Source organism: Suricata suricatta, chromosome 2, assembly GCF_006229205.1.
Source record: "Suricata suricatta isolate VVHF042 chromosome 2, meerkat_22Aug2017_6uvM2_HiC, whole genome shotgun sequence".
Taxonomy (NCBI): Eukaryota; Metazoa; Chordata; class Mammalia; order Carnivora; family Herpestidae; genus Suricata; species Suricata suricatta.
Genome location: NC_043701.1, coordinates 186197604 through 186212236, shown reverse-complemented (window position 1 = coordinate 186212236; position 14633 = coordinate 186197604). Strand labels below are relative to the sequence as shown.

The 14633-nt window shown below is 62.0% G+C and overlaps 1 protein-coding gene across 1 annotated transcript in view; it reads right to left on the bottom strand.

The window, feature by feature from the left end:
* Positions 1-14633, bottom strand: part of ADGRA1 (adhesion G protein-coupled receptor A1) — a 28989-nt gene that overhangs the window by 7173 nt on the left and 7183 nt on the right. Inside the window, 3 exon segments of the mRNA XM_029920712.1 lie at positions 6871-7016; positions 11964-12087; positions 13315-13442. Coding sequence (XP_029776572.1) covers positions 6871-7016; positions 11964-12087; positions 13315-13442 — 398 coding nt within the window.

The following is a 14633-nucleotide window of genomic DNA, read 5'->3' as shown; positions in this document are numbered from 1 at the left end:
AGGGGTGTGGGGAGGGGTGTGGGCAGGGGTGGGGGCAGCCAGGCGTATGGGCAGGCAAAGGTGTGGGCAGGGGTGTGGGCAGGGCTGGGGGCAGCAGTGTGGGCATGCAGGACATCTGTGGGGCCCTGGCCTGTCCCTGACGTGGGCTGCTCTGCACCAGTCTCAGCTCGCCCAGTGGCTGGGGACCCTTTGGGGCTGGTCGCCAGTGCACTCCAGCCACACCTGTCCCCGTAAGTTGTGAGGCCCAGTCTTGGGTGTCCCATCCTGGATGGTCTCTGACCTGCCACCTCTCGTGACACCGATATCCTGCGGTCACTGTGTCAGCAGCCCTGATGTGACCCCCACTGGCCCACTTTGGATCAGTCACATCTCTGCACTCCGTGTCCCAACACAGACCGCACGGGGCAGGTTGGCTGGGATGTCACACGGGGGCAGTGTCCCACTGTGGGGCAGATCAGGGAGCCCAGCAGTGGCTTGAACCAAGGACACTTGACCTAGGGCACAGTGGCACATGGGGTCAGGGGGGCGGGGTTCGTGAGTGCATGTGCTCAAATGTGGAGTCTGTCCCTGCCGTGGGCTGGAGACGGCCCCCAGAACTGGGCTGTGCTGCCTGCGCGGCAGAGGGGCAGGGATGGTCTGGGTGACCTGGGGCCTGACATCTTCACAGAGGTCCTCGCCAGGGGAGGCGGAGGTCAGACAGGAGGGAGGCCCACGAGGCGCACAGCACCTCCAGAGGAGGCCAGACAACGCGTGTCCCCGGAGGCGGCCAGCCTGCCCTCTCCTGGACGCGGCTCAGGACACTGGTTCTGGGTTCTGACCACCAGGACGGTAACGAAAGGAGTCACTAAGTTTATGGTTGTTTGTTACATCAGGCGCAGAATGGGAATACGGTCCCCAGCCACACACACCGCTCTGTCACCACCACCACGTGGGTCCCTGGCCTCACACACTCCTCTGATGTCACCACCATGCCTCACACTGCTCCGATGTCACGACTGTGCCTTGTGGGTCAGGAGAGGAAATCACAGAGCTGGATGTGAAGGCGGGGTGGGGGGGGAGGGTCAGGCTTCTTGACCTCTAGATGCCAGTGAGCATGAAAAGCTATTTGTGACGCACGTGGCCACATGTTCCTGTGAGGTGCGTCCAAGGAACTCCTAATTCACCAAGAAGGCAGATGGCCCGATGGAAAATGAGAAGGGGCTGGAACAGGCACTCCATGAAGAGAAGGCCTGGTGCCCGCAGGGAGCACGGAGCCCGCAGGAAGCAGGTCGCAGCTGGGGTGGGGAAGGAGTGAGCCGAGCACAGGGGGCTGCGGGGAGCCTGTGGGGGGATCTCTCAGCACAAGCTGGGGCGTCTGTCTGGGCCACAGGAAGGGGCGGCTGAGTGGAGCCCCGGGCCGGGCCCAGCTCAGTCGACCAGACGGCGGCCCAGCCACGTGGACAGCGCCTCGGCTGACGGCAGTAACGCGGCTGAAACAACGTAGAGGGAGGGAGCCCGCGTGCGCACAGCTTGGGTCCGTGCGGACGAGGCTGGGGTTTGGGGACTCAGACTTGGCTGCTGAAGCCGTGAGAAGAGGCAGAAGCGCAGGAGCCAGGACGAGCGTGTGGGCACCGCCCCGACTGCGCCCAGAAGGGGAAGCTTCCATTTCTTCCCCTGAAGGCACGTGACACGTTTCTAAGCACGTGCTGATGTTTTGGGCATTTTTTGGCGTAAATGTTCTATTTAAAAGAACAAAGAGTCAAGGAAGGAGCAGGTGTCTCCCAGAGCCCGTGGCCCAGGCAGCTCCCGCATGGGCACCCGGCCGTCCCCCCGACTCGCCCTCGGCCGACTGGCACCGGGGCTGCAGCAGGAAAAACCGGCTCCCGGGACACGGCAGAAGTCCGGGCAGCCGGTGCAGGCTTTTTAAGGAAAAGGCCGGCCTGGGAGTTCTGGAGGTGGAGACCAGAGAACGCGCCGGAAGCCTGTGTCAGGGTCGGCCAAGGCCAGCTGCCGGCGGCTGCGGCGCAGTCTGACCCCTTCTGACGTCCCACCCAGCGGCCAGCTCTCTCTCGGCCACCACGCCAGCGCCGGTCAGCGGTGGCCCGGGCTGGGGGCCGTGGCGATCTGCAGCCGGGCTCCCGGGGGTCCACGGGGCCATGACGGCTCTCAGAGGACGAGCAGCCGTGGAGGGGGCAGCAGGGCCCCTGGGGCCGTGTCCCTCCCAGAGAGCTCCCTCCGTGTGCCCCCGTCCGGCAGGCGTCACGGCCTTGGGAGCTGCGGGCAGACCTTGACCTCAGAACCCGGCACCGGCCTCCACCATGAGAAGACGGCCCTCGAGCTCTCCCGCCTGTGAGCGGGGCCGGACGGCACCTCAGGTCCCACAGGAGAGACTGTAGGCCGGGCGCAGCCCCCAGTTCCCCTCGGCCGCCGGCACCCCCGTTTCAGAACCGGCAGGCGGGGGTGGTGAGCCGACCTCGGCCTCCTGGATAGTCATGTCCGCTGGTCAGCCGCACTTGAGACGGTGCTCCCCCCCCCCACCCGGCCCCAGGACAGCCTGAGGCACCGCCGTCAGGTGTGACAGTTGCCAGCTGGTCACAGAGCCATCGTTGCCGCAGGTGAGATGCAGGGACAGGAGAAGAGAATATTGGGATTCTCGCGGGGTCCCGGCTGCCAGGCCCTCCTGGGTCCTGAGGGAGGGGGGAGGGGTTGGGGAAGGGGCTGAGGGGGAGCCCCGGAGGCCCCGGGATGGCTCCCAGCCTCTCTGTCAGCCCCACTGCTGCTGCCCCGGCTCAGACGCCCCCAGATGTGAGCAGCCCTTCCGTGTGCAGCTTGGCAGCCTCTCTTTCGGGGCGTCTTCGCTGCATGCCCCGCTGTGCCTTTCCTTGGTGGCTCTCAGGGCGTTTTTCCTTCCTGGACTCGCCACAAGTCTTCACAGAGGAGGCTGCCTGGTCAGTGTCCCTCTAGGCTCTGCTGGGACCATCCCCAAGGGGCCCAGGCGTCCGGCTGAGTCCAGAGTTGGGACCCGGCTTCTGCAGACTCCGGGCCCTTGGCCACTTCTCTCTCTCCTGGAGTGTGTCCCAGAGCCTGCCTCTGACCACCAGGCGGGCCCCGCCCGAGGGGACGTTCACGCAGGCCAGGGAGGCGAGGAGGCGGGAGGGGCAGGTGAGCCTGAGGACCACGACTGTGCCGTGTGCAGGTGTGGGGGCTGTGGGGCCCCGGCCCGGGGTCCGTCTGAGAGATGCGGGTCTCCAGGTCCTGTGGGCACCCCATGCCGTCAGATGGAAGGTTTCGGCTGAGAACAGGGAGCACTTACTCTCTGAGTGTGCTGCCAGCAGAGCGCTCCGAGAGGCACAGCACGCTCATCCGCAGCTTGCATGAACAAGGCGTGTGGCGGCCACAGGCCCTCAGGGTGGCGCCTGGAGAGGAGCTGTTGACACGTGGGGGGCAAGGGCAGCGTCCGTGCCAAGCGCAGGGCACAGTGTAACCTGCTCCCCCAATGATGCCACACTGCACCTGAGCCCGGGGCAGGGATGAGGGCTGCGTGCCCCCGTCACTGGGATGGGGACGTCCCCCGGAAGCCGCCGGCCACCTTGATGGAGCTGGACTCTCCTTCCCTCGGCTCACCCCTGAAGTGGCACAGGTGCCGGAACCCTCACCCTGAAACCTAACCACCTATGGAAATTAAACAGCACAGCCAATGGGGAAAAAAAAAAAAAAAAGGAAAAAATGAAAACAATCAGCAAAATCAGAAAGTACTTAAAATGAGTGGAAAACCCTGTAGCAGGTCCAGACGTAACGGCAGAAGCGTCTCCTGAGAGAGGTTCGTAGCTGGGACCGTCTGTGAGGAAGGGAGACCTCCCGCCACTCGGCCGAGCTGATGCTGTTGGGAACGAGCACGGGGAGGCGCAGCGGTGCTCGGGCGGAAGACAGTGACAGGGCCGGAGCCAGGAGAGCAACAGAGAGAGGACCGGCCCCAGGTCGGTTCTCCCCAACAGCCAACAAAATGGGCCAAGCGTCACCAGACAGACTGAGACACAGAGACGAGAACTGTGCGGCGGTTCCGGCCCAAGAATTAGTCAAGAAAAGAAACAAAAGCCGCCTGAACTGGACGGGAAGGAGGAAGCTGTCCAAGAGTGTCCGCCACGCGGTCACGCAGGCTCGACCCGCAGGGATGCACAGGAACGCTCGTGAACGGAGTCAGCCAGTCCCCAGGACGGAAGACCACCCCACAAAACCCAGCTGTGTTTCTACACGCGAGCAAGGACCAACCCCAGGAGAAAACGAGGAAGACGATCCCGTTACGGAGCATGAAAACAACGCTTAGGAAAAATCCTCCGAAGGCGGCACGAGACACGTGCGCTGAGAGCTAGAAATGTTGCCAACAGACATCTCTTGGACCCAAATAAACAGAGAAGTGTCCTGGGTTACGTGGATGCCGTTAATGTTAACGTGATGGGGGCGCCTGGGGGGCTCCGTCGGTCAAGCGTCCGACCCCTCAGGTCATGGTCTCACAGTGTGTGAGTTCCAGCCCCGCGTCGGGCTCTGTGCTGACAGCTCAGAGCTGGGGCCTGCCTCGGATTCTGTGTCTCCCTCTCTCTCTGCCTCTCCCCTGCTCACACTGTCTCTCTCTCTCTCTCTCTCAAAAATAAATAAAACATTAAAAAAAGATATTAAAAAGAACGTTGTGCGTTGTGCTCTGTGCATGCCCGGCAGCCTCCATCCACACTCCAGTGGCCAAGTTTGCAGAAATGGAGAAACTGATCCTAATCTTCATGTGGGGCTGCAGGGGACCCTGAGTCGCCAGAACAATCCTGAAACACGAGACCCGTCCGTCCTCTCTGCCCCTGGAGCCGGCCCTAGCAGGCAGGCAGCGAGCCTGACCCCCGGGGTCGGACTGTCCCCCGGGCGAGGCTCTCTTCTACTCCAGAGTCCGTAAAATTTTATGTGGCTGCAGTTTTCTTGAAATCTCCAAATGGGCTTGGTTTTCCTCAAAGTTGAGCAGAGTGGCCCATGGAGCAAGTGGGCAGACCCCAGTGCAGGCTCTCGGGCCCCACGGACCAACTCCCCTGCAGCAGACCCTTTGGTGGCACCTCTGGCCAAATGGCCATAAGGTCAGTGTAAGAAATTAGACAACTGGCCCCTTGTTTCTCAAGAAGCTGTGTGTTGTGAGTTCCCACGGATGGTTTGAACCCACACTATTTTCTTTTTCCTTCTCATTGGAGGCCTGTGAAGGGAGGACACGGGGCCACATGCAGACCGTGGCCCCTGCGCTGCCTGGGCCTCGCCGAGGGTCGGCGGGACGTGCTGTGGCCATCTGCTCAGCATTCAGCAGACGGCGTGGCCTGGGGGCCCTTCACTTCCCAGGAGACTCTGGGATTACACTTGTGCTGATGTGGGCTCTCGGGCTACACGGTGCTGGGCATGGGGTCGGGGACCAGGCGGAGGACGCCTAGTGGGGCCCGTAGGAAGAGCCATAGCTGGTGAGGACGTTCCCGGCCGGCGAGTGTGCATGGCAAGTGGAGGGGGCCTGGGAGGGAAACACTCTTGGCCTCCCCCCGACCCCCGGCCCAGGCAGCAGAGGACGGCGGGCCCTCAGCAGACCCAGAGCCAGGGTACCCACCCTCCGAGTCTGAACCCGCCAGAGGGGTAGTCCCCTAGGGAGCTGTTGGGATCACATCGCCATGTCCCCCTGCTCCCCAGTGTCCAGCTCTTTGCACCACAGAAGGGGACATGGGCAGCGGGGCAGCGGTTCCTAGGCAACACGGCAGGAGGCACAAGGGTCCCAGAGTGCCCTGCGGCTGGGGCGTGGCCGGCCTCGTGCACAGCCAGCGAGCCCGGACCCCTTTCGTCCCGGGTCCCTCTGAGCCCCCTGAGCCCATGGCCCCTGGAACACATGTGCCCCCATCCCCTGGCGCCCTGAGCCACAGCCACCGGGCCTCGGCCTGTTGCTCCGGGAAGCACCTGGAGGCCGGCTCAGTCACAGCCCTTTAAAGCCATCAGAGAGCAGCGCCCGAAGGCCCTGCAGCCTCCACCGCATTTTCCAAAAAGCCAGGCAGCCTTTCAGTCAGTTGTAGACCAGAAATTCATTTTGAAAGGGATTTTTAAACCCTGGGGACCTGGGGCCTCCCTGCAGGAGAAACGAGGCACTGAAATCCTGCCGCCCCTTGCCCTGCCCGCAGCAGCAGCCCCACGGGCCCTGGGAGCTGTGTGGCCAGTGGTCTGCTCGTTTTAGAAAGTCAGGTGGTGTCGGAAAGCCTCTGCTGGAGGTCACCTTGTTAGTAATCGATGAGGCCTCAATATGAGTCAGGTGTACCGCGGTACTCCCGAGGGGAGGGGGGCTTCAAATTTGGATCCGGACAGAGCTCAGCCCAAGGGGCTGGGTGCCCACGGCCCTGGCCCAGGCCACAACCTCCCAGTGATATCACTGCCCCTCACAGGGACCACCTGTCCACCCCGAACCCTCCAGCTTGACCAAGTAACAGTCCACTGGCTGCTCCTCTCCAGACCCATCTGCCACCAGCCTTGAAAGGCCCAGGCCACGTGGTCACCGCGGGGTCACCTTGGCTCACTGAGACCCACAAGGGAACCGTCGCCGAGACCAGAGCAGACCCACGAGCCACGAGCCCCAGTGGTGTGGAGCTCTGGAGCACAGAGGCGCGCCCAGCCAGCAGAGGGACACGCCGGCCCTCTGACCCGCTGATCTGGCTCCAGCTCTGCCCTAGCACCTCGACATCCCCTCCCTGGTCCTCTCCCCCCACCTCGTCCCCAGTGCCCCGCCCTGCCCCTGGCCACCTGTGCAGACCGGATTGTCCTCAGACCCCGTTTCCCCATGAGCCGGTTTGTGTGACGCCTGGAAGGCAGCCCAGGCGGCCAGGCATGAGTGCTTGGTACCTGAGCAGGGGCTGCCTGGGGTACGGCGGCTGGTCTGCACCCGGGCACGGCGGGGCCTTCTTGGTCACCTGCTTGTAGATGTTCCTGGCGGTCACCCCGATCCACAGCATGGTGGCAAGCGTGGAGTAGTGCAGCAGGATGCCCACCTGCGGGTAGAGACCGGTCAGTGTGCTGCCCTGGAGGCTGTGCGCCCCCGCCCCCCAAGGCCTGGGCCTGAGCCCTCCTACTCCCTTCGCATCCTTGGGAGGGAGCCTGACAGTAACAGGGGACCCGCAGGAGGGCGTGGGGGGTCCCAGTCAGGACAGATGTCCCCCCACGGTGAGCTGCGTGGGCCGCCAGGACTCTGGCACTGGCTAGATTTGTGTCCTGCTGAGAGATGGGGCTGGGAGCCCCTAGGCCTGCACACACGGTGCCCTGGGGTGGTCCGCGGGAGGCTGGCCCCATAGGTGCCCCTCAGCAGCACGTCTGGTGCCCGTGCCCGTGCCCAGGCTCAGCCTGGCCCAGACGTGGGGGCCTGAGGGCTTCAGGGAGACGTCCTCTGGGCTGGGCCCCACACAGGTGCCACCAGCTGAGGGGCGGGAGGCCCTGTAGCAGGGGTCTCCCATGAGGCCGGTGTGGGGGGTTGTGTGTGACAAAGAGCACTTTCCGGATCAGCCGTGACGTCTGCTCCCCCCAGGCGCGGCGGCTCATTGCCGTGGAGCTGCTGGCCGAGCGTCGACCCCCCGCCCCCAGCACTTACTGCGTTAGCTAATCATGCATCCCTTCCTTTGTCTCCACCTGATTCTAGAAAACGAGGTTACCTATGAAGCAAGAACCTGACATTTCACAAGGACAAGTAAATTATGGCTGTGATTGAAAAAGGCATAAATGTTTAAGGAATACAGAGACTCTCTGGCTAAAGCTAACATTGCATTATAACCATTTATTTGATCCAGAGTTCAGTTTTTGCTTATTAGAAAACCCAAAATAACCAAGGAGGGTGGGGTGGGTGGGGTGGGAGCCCCAGAGCAGTTTGTGGGTATTGGGGGGGCTCCCTGCACAGGCCTGGTGAGGCCAGCCTTTCCCACCACCCGGTCTGGGCCTCCTGCGGGTGCCCGTGTGCTGGTGCTCACCCCAGCCTGGGAACCGGGGAGCAGTCACTCAGCACCTGCACCAGAAGGGAGGGAGGGGCATGTCCACCTGGCTCTCGACTGAAGGATCGCAGGCTCTTGTTGAGGGGACAGCAGTGTGGCCGTCACACAGGTGACTGGAAACAGGTGCCGAGGCCGGGGAGGAGCCCCAGGGCCAGGAGGGGGTGGGATGAGCCGGCCGTGCTCCTGGCGGCTGCTCTGAGCCTCGCCCGCATGGAGCTCCTGGGGGGCTGCAGCCTCCGCCTCCCAGCCCCCACTTTAGGCTGGACACACGGAGAAGTCATAGGACCCCGCCCTGGCTCGCTGACAGGACTGCCGCCATCCTGGGAAGGAAACAGAGCAGGCCGCCCCCTCTCACCCCCAACCTGGTGCTGACACACATCATCATGTGGGACCACCGGCGGCCAACTGTTTGTGTTCACGATGTCACTTAGGATTCTAATGAGGCTCCCGGTCATCTTCTGGTTGCCATAGCAACCGTCTGTTCCCCAGCCAGCCCAGCTTTGGGCCACAGAGCATAAGTGTGAGCCATACCTAGACAGGGAAGGCTGGCTGGGGTGTCCCGTGGCCAGGCGCCAGGGTGGTGGCACGCTTGTCCCGTCAGCATGGGCTCAGGCCTGGTTGCCCACTGGAGAAAAACCACATTTACCATGAATTGGCTTGTGGAGATGTGGCGGCTAAGAAGTCTGAGACCCACGGCCCGCGGTGGGTAGGCTGGAGGCCCAGGAGACCCACCGGTGTCGCTCCTGCCGAGACCGATGTCCCAGCCTGGACCGGCACAGAGAGAGTCCCTCCTGACCCTGACAGGTCAGTCGTCGCCCCATTAAAGCTGACTGCCCCGGCTCCTGACGCTCCGGCTTCCCAGCTGTGCCCACTCGGGCCGCCTCCTCTCCAGCGAGTAGTGGGCACGGTGTGCATGCCAGGTTGCCCTCCGTAACAGCACCCACACTTCTGTCTTTGTCTGCAAGGCACAGGTCCGACGTAGAGAGGCGTCAGGCGTCAGTGGCAGAACGTCACCTGGAGGGCTCCCCGGGGTCTCCAGCAGGGCAGCCCCACCCGGTCCCTCAGCTGGGCCGCTGCTCTGTCCTTCCCTCTGGTGCACACGATGCTCTCTGTCCGGCTCCCACCGCCAGAAGGCTGGGCAGCGCAGCAGGGTGAGTGCGGCTCCGCTAGGAATTTGGGAGTGAGCGACTCAAGGTGCCCTGCCCCCGCTTCCGAGGAGACGTAGTCCCAGGGTCAGGGTGGGGTCCGCTCTGGCTTTCTCCGATGGGGGTCCTGAGGACGGTCACCACCAGAGAATCGATGTTTCTCATGCCACCATCACCTCTACAGACCTTGCTCTCTGGACCCTTCCGGGCCGGGAACACTCCCTGGTCTGGCATGCTCCTGGGGTGTCCACCGGCTAACCGGCCAGGCCTCAGAGGCCACGAGGAGCCCTGGCCTCCAGAAGCCTCCATCCAGGCTCGAGCATGGACACAGTTCCCAGGCTTTTGGGGGAGGAGTGGGCTCCCCAGAGGCTCCGAGGAGCCTGGGGCGGGCCGGGCGGCGGGGCCAGGTGCTGCCTGGCGGCCCGTGCCTGGGGCAGGAGCTCACAGCCTGCTTCTTCCCCAGGCCACCGCGGCGTGAACGGCCTCTCCCCGCCTGCTGTGCGGGTGACAGTCCTGTGTGCAGACTGCCGTCAAGGTTGTGCATGTGAGCGTCAGGTGATTAGGCCTCAGCCGCTTCCAGGCCACCAGTAAATGTTTGCAGGTCCACTGCGACAGAGGCTGTAAGGGGAGCCACGTGACTGCGTGGATGCCAGGCCGAGACCCGCCCACCACGTGGCCCAGGCAGACGTGCCACTGAGGACAGAACCTTGGTAAGACGCTCTTCAATCCATGGGGCAGTCCCCTTCTGGCTCTCGCCTGGGCACCAGAGGAAACTGTCACCTGGAGATCATTGTCCACCTGGAGGTGACTGTCACCTGGAGGAGGCTGTCCACCTGGAGGTTATGGTCACCTAGAGGTTATGGTCACCTGGAGGTCACGGTGCACCTGGAGGTCATTGTCTGCCTGGAGGTCATGGTCCACCTGGAGGTCACGGTCCACCTGAAGGTGACTGTCACCTAGAGGAGACTGTCTACTTGGCGATTATGGTCACTTGAAGGTCACAGTCTACCTGCAGGTGACCGTCACCTGAAGGTCATTATCCACCTGCAGTGACTGTCACCTGAGGGTCACTGTCACCAGGAGGTCACTGTCCACCTGGAGGTTATGGTCACCTAGAGGTTATGGTCACCTGGAGGTCACGGTCCACCTGGAGGTCACGGTCCACCTGAAGGTGACTGTCACCTGGAGGAGACTGTCCACCTGGCGATTATGGTCACCTGGAGGTCATGGTCACCTAGAGGTCACAGTCACTTGGAGGTCATAGCCCATCTGGAGGTCACAGTCTACCTGCAGGTGACCATCACCTGAAGGTCATTATCCACCTGCAGGTGACTGTCACCTGAGGGTCACTGTCACCAGGAGGTCACTGTCCACCTGGAGGTCATTGTCTGCCTGGAGGTCATGGTCCACCTGAAGGTGACTATCACCTGGAGGAGACTGTCCACCTGGAGATTATGGTGACCTGGAGGTCATGGTCACCTGGAGGTCACAGTCACTTGGAGGTCATAGCCCATCTGAAGGTCACAGTCTACCTGCAGGTGACCGTCACCTGAAGGTCATTATCCACCTGCAGGTGACGGTCACCTGAAGGTCACTGTCACCAGGAGGTCACTGTCCACTTGGAGGTCATAGTCTACCTGGAGGTCACTGTCCACCTGGAGGTCATGGCCTACCTGGAGATCACTGTCACCTGGAGGTCACAGTCACTTGGAGGTCACTGTCCACCTGGAGGTCACTGTCCACCTGAAGGTCACTGTCCACTGGAGGTCACTGTCCACCTGGAGGTCACGGTCACCTGGAGGTCATTGTCCACCTGGAGGTCCTTGTCCACCTGGAGGTGACTGTTACCTGAAGGTCACTGTCACTTGGAGGTCACTGTCCACCTGGAGGTCACGGTCACCTGGATGTCCTTGTCCACTGGGAGGTGACTGTCACTTGGAGGTCACTGTCACTTGCAGGTCACTGTCCACCTGTAGGTTATTGTCACCTCGAGGTCCTTGTCCACCTGGAGGTCACTGTCACCTGAAGGTCACTGTCCACCTGGAGGTCACTGTCACTTGAAGGTCACTGTCCACCTGGAGGTCACTGTCACCTGGGCTGAGCTGGAGCCATGAGCAGGGGGTCTGGGCCAGGATCTGGAGGGCAGAGCTAACAGAGAGACTTGGGTGTGGGGCTGCCTGTCCTGGGCCAGGGCCACACGGGGCAGCAGGAGGAAGTGGGTGCTGCTGGAGGAAACTGCCCTCCCAGCTCTGTTGGAACCAAAGTGCATTTCCCCCATTTTTAAAGAGAAGTCCATTGAGGCCACGGAGAGGAAAGAAGAGCCTTTGGTGACTTGTCTTCAATGCTGCAACGTTCAGAAGCCGCCATTCTACCTGAGAGGGGCACAGAACCTCTGCACCTGGACTCCCTGGCCACCTGCTGGTGACAGAGACACCTGGACGGCAGGTGGGGGGCAGGTGGCCCCTACTCCATGCTCCTGACCTGGCCAGTCTCTGGTAGGGGAGGAGCAGCTCCCAACCCTACTCCTGGGACCAGTGTCCAGTTAGCATGTCACCAGAGGCCTTGGAGCTAGCTGGCCAAGTGAAAACAAATTACCTGACATGATCCAGTGCTGAGGGAGGCAGTCGGCCTCTTGTGGGGGAGGGGCTGTAGTACGGGCACCTGGATGCTGAACTATTCCCTCCAGGAGACACAGCTGAACAAATACTCGAGTGTTATTTCACAAACAAGGCAATTATCACACATTTCCCCTTTGGTAGGAGCGGCGATAAACACTTTAAATTTTGTAGCAAAACGAGGGCGTGACGGCACTCACCGCCTGGCACAGGATCGGGTATTTGGTGCGGTTCACGCCGCTGGCAAACACCGTGAAGGTCAGAGCCGCGTGAAAGCAGAAATTCAAGAGCGTGTGCCGGCCTTTCCGGCTGATCCGGATGGCGCTGCGGAAACGGAGACGTCCCATCAGGAGCCAGCACTCAGGGTGAGGTGTGCAGGCCAGCCTGCTCCCCGCTTCACCACGCTCCATCCACAAGGGGACCCAGCTAAAGACCCCCGCGGAGTGACAGAGAGAGGCTGGGGAGCGCGCCCGAAGGACCAGACGGATAGGAAGACACAGGGACTGCGCTGAATACACCCTCAGTGTGTGGCTGTTGGGACGATTTTGTGTTAAATTGACTTGGAATGCTGGACTGGAGGGCTTTGAGAAATCTTGAACCTGGTCATTGGACGGATGCTGTTACTGAAGCCTGAGACTTTACACCTTGTCTGGCCACAGACACAGAGCGGGGAAGGGACCCCCGGGCACACCTCCTGACTGCCAGGATGGAGTGCTTCTGCTTGAGCAGATGTCTGGTACCTCAAGAAGAGGGCGTGGCTGTGACTGACGGGAAGCAAGACGCCTGTGGTCTGTGGATTGGGACCTTGCCTACGGCTGTGACCATGTCCATGGCTTGGCCTCACCCTGGCTATGGCCAGGGCAGAGACTACTCAGCCTATTCCTACAGCTGTGACTGTGGCCAGAGCTTCTCCATGGCCCTGCACACGCCCAAGCCTCTCCCCAGGATCATGGCCTTGGATATGTCCACACTCTCCCTGTGCCTGTGGCCCTGGACATGCCCAAGCCTCCTCTCATCACTGCAGTTGTGCCCACCCTCTAGGTTTTGCTCATGACTTTGATTATGGGCTTGATCCTGACATGGCAGAGACCCCTCCTCACATTTCCCAGGGCATCTTCAAGTGATGCAGATACCCCCAGGTCATCGCCCCTCACAGGCAGAGGTGGCCACAGAACTAGCTCAGAAGAAAAACAGCTAGATGCACCCCCCCCCCCCCAGATTAAATGGCACAATGCAAAGGTGTGTGAGCATTCTGCCAGCCAAGGATGTGGGCTCTCAGAGCACCTGAAGTGACCCTGGGCATTGGAGGAAGAACCTACTCCACCTGATTCGATAACAACACAGACAGCCCTGGCGGAGCCCTGGCGTGGAAGGGCATGGCTCTCTGGAGCACTTGGCCACCCTTGGCTGCTGCCAGGGCCGTGCCTGGTGTTTAGGCAGGGGGTCCGTTTAGTACCTTCCAGGGACTTCTCACTACGTGAGGAGGGGGCTCGTTGTAGGGCTTGCATTTGAAGGTAAAAGCATGCGGTCTTGACGCAAAGCGGGCCTTACTTCTGGTGCACGATGTAGGTGATGACGGAGGCCAGGAGGCACAGCAGCATGACGGCGGTGCAGGCATACACCACCGGGTGCAGGAACTCCCCTGGGTACTGGGGCAGGGACAGCACGGCCTTCAAATCCTGGAAGGAACACAGAGCAGACCGAGTGGGCCATGCGGCTGAGGGACTGTGCACCTGGCAGGGCTGCCTGGCTCCCCCCGGGTCTGGCCTCCCCCCTGCACGTGGTCCGAGGTGTCCTGAGTGGAGCGGAGGTTTGTGACAGGCGCCCCACTTCCGCGGAGCACCCCTGTCTCTCAGAGGGTCCGGATGGAGGCGGGCAGATGCCCGGCCTCACGCGCATCAAGATTCTGCTTTATGAGGTCTCCCGGGAGAACTCTGTGTTGAGCGAGTCCCCGGAGCCGACTCACGTCAGTGGAGAAAGAGCAGCTGCTCAGGAGAGCGCCCGCCTGGCCGCGCAGGGCTGAAGGCCAGCGAGCACAGGAGCACCGGCGGGTGGGGGGGCGGGGGAGGAGGTGCGGGGCCGCTGGCTGGACACCTGTGGGCCAAGGGAGCTTTGTCTTTTTACCCATCAGACAAGGGAGGTGACTCTCACTGTTGGCACTGAGGCCCAGGGATAAAAATACCCCACAGGCAGCCCCGGGATTTCCGTGCCCGGGACCACGTTCCCAAGACACTACCGATGGCAAAAAGGGCCGCAAAGCGCATGGTCACGTGGGCGGGTTCGCGGGGCCCTTTCTCAAAGCCCCAAAGCCTGGAGATTTCTGTGCTGGAGGAGGGGACCCAGGGTGTGGACCCGCGGCTGCAGTGCAGGCCTGCGGCTGGGAGTCCGGAGCCCTGGCCCCGTGTACCCCCCACCTCTGCCCTCTGACCCTCCGAGGAACGCTCCAGATGCTTCCTGTTGTAACTTGGTGCTTCACGGGGAAGCCCTGCTGTGGACTGAACCGAGTCCCCCAAAGCAGAGGCTGATGTCCTCGTGCCCCTTGTGACCAGTGGAGGCGGCTTCCGTGGAGGTGATAGAGATCACAAGAGGTCATAGGGCGAGGCCTCGTTGGACAGGACCCGCGTCCGCATAGGAGGGAGACTAGGATGCGACCTGCCTGGAGGGAGGCCATTTGAGGACACAGCAGCAAGGCAGTTGTCTACACTGCAGGCCCTCCAGAGAAATAGCCCTGTGACACCTGACCTTGACCTTCCGGGCTCCAGGACAGAGAGAAAGAAAATTCTGTACTTTAACCTGCTCTGTCTGGGGTGCTGGTTACAGATAGATACCCTGGCCCCCTCCAGGGGCTCTGGATATGGTCTCCCCACCCC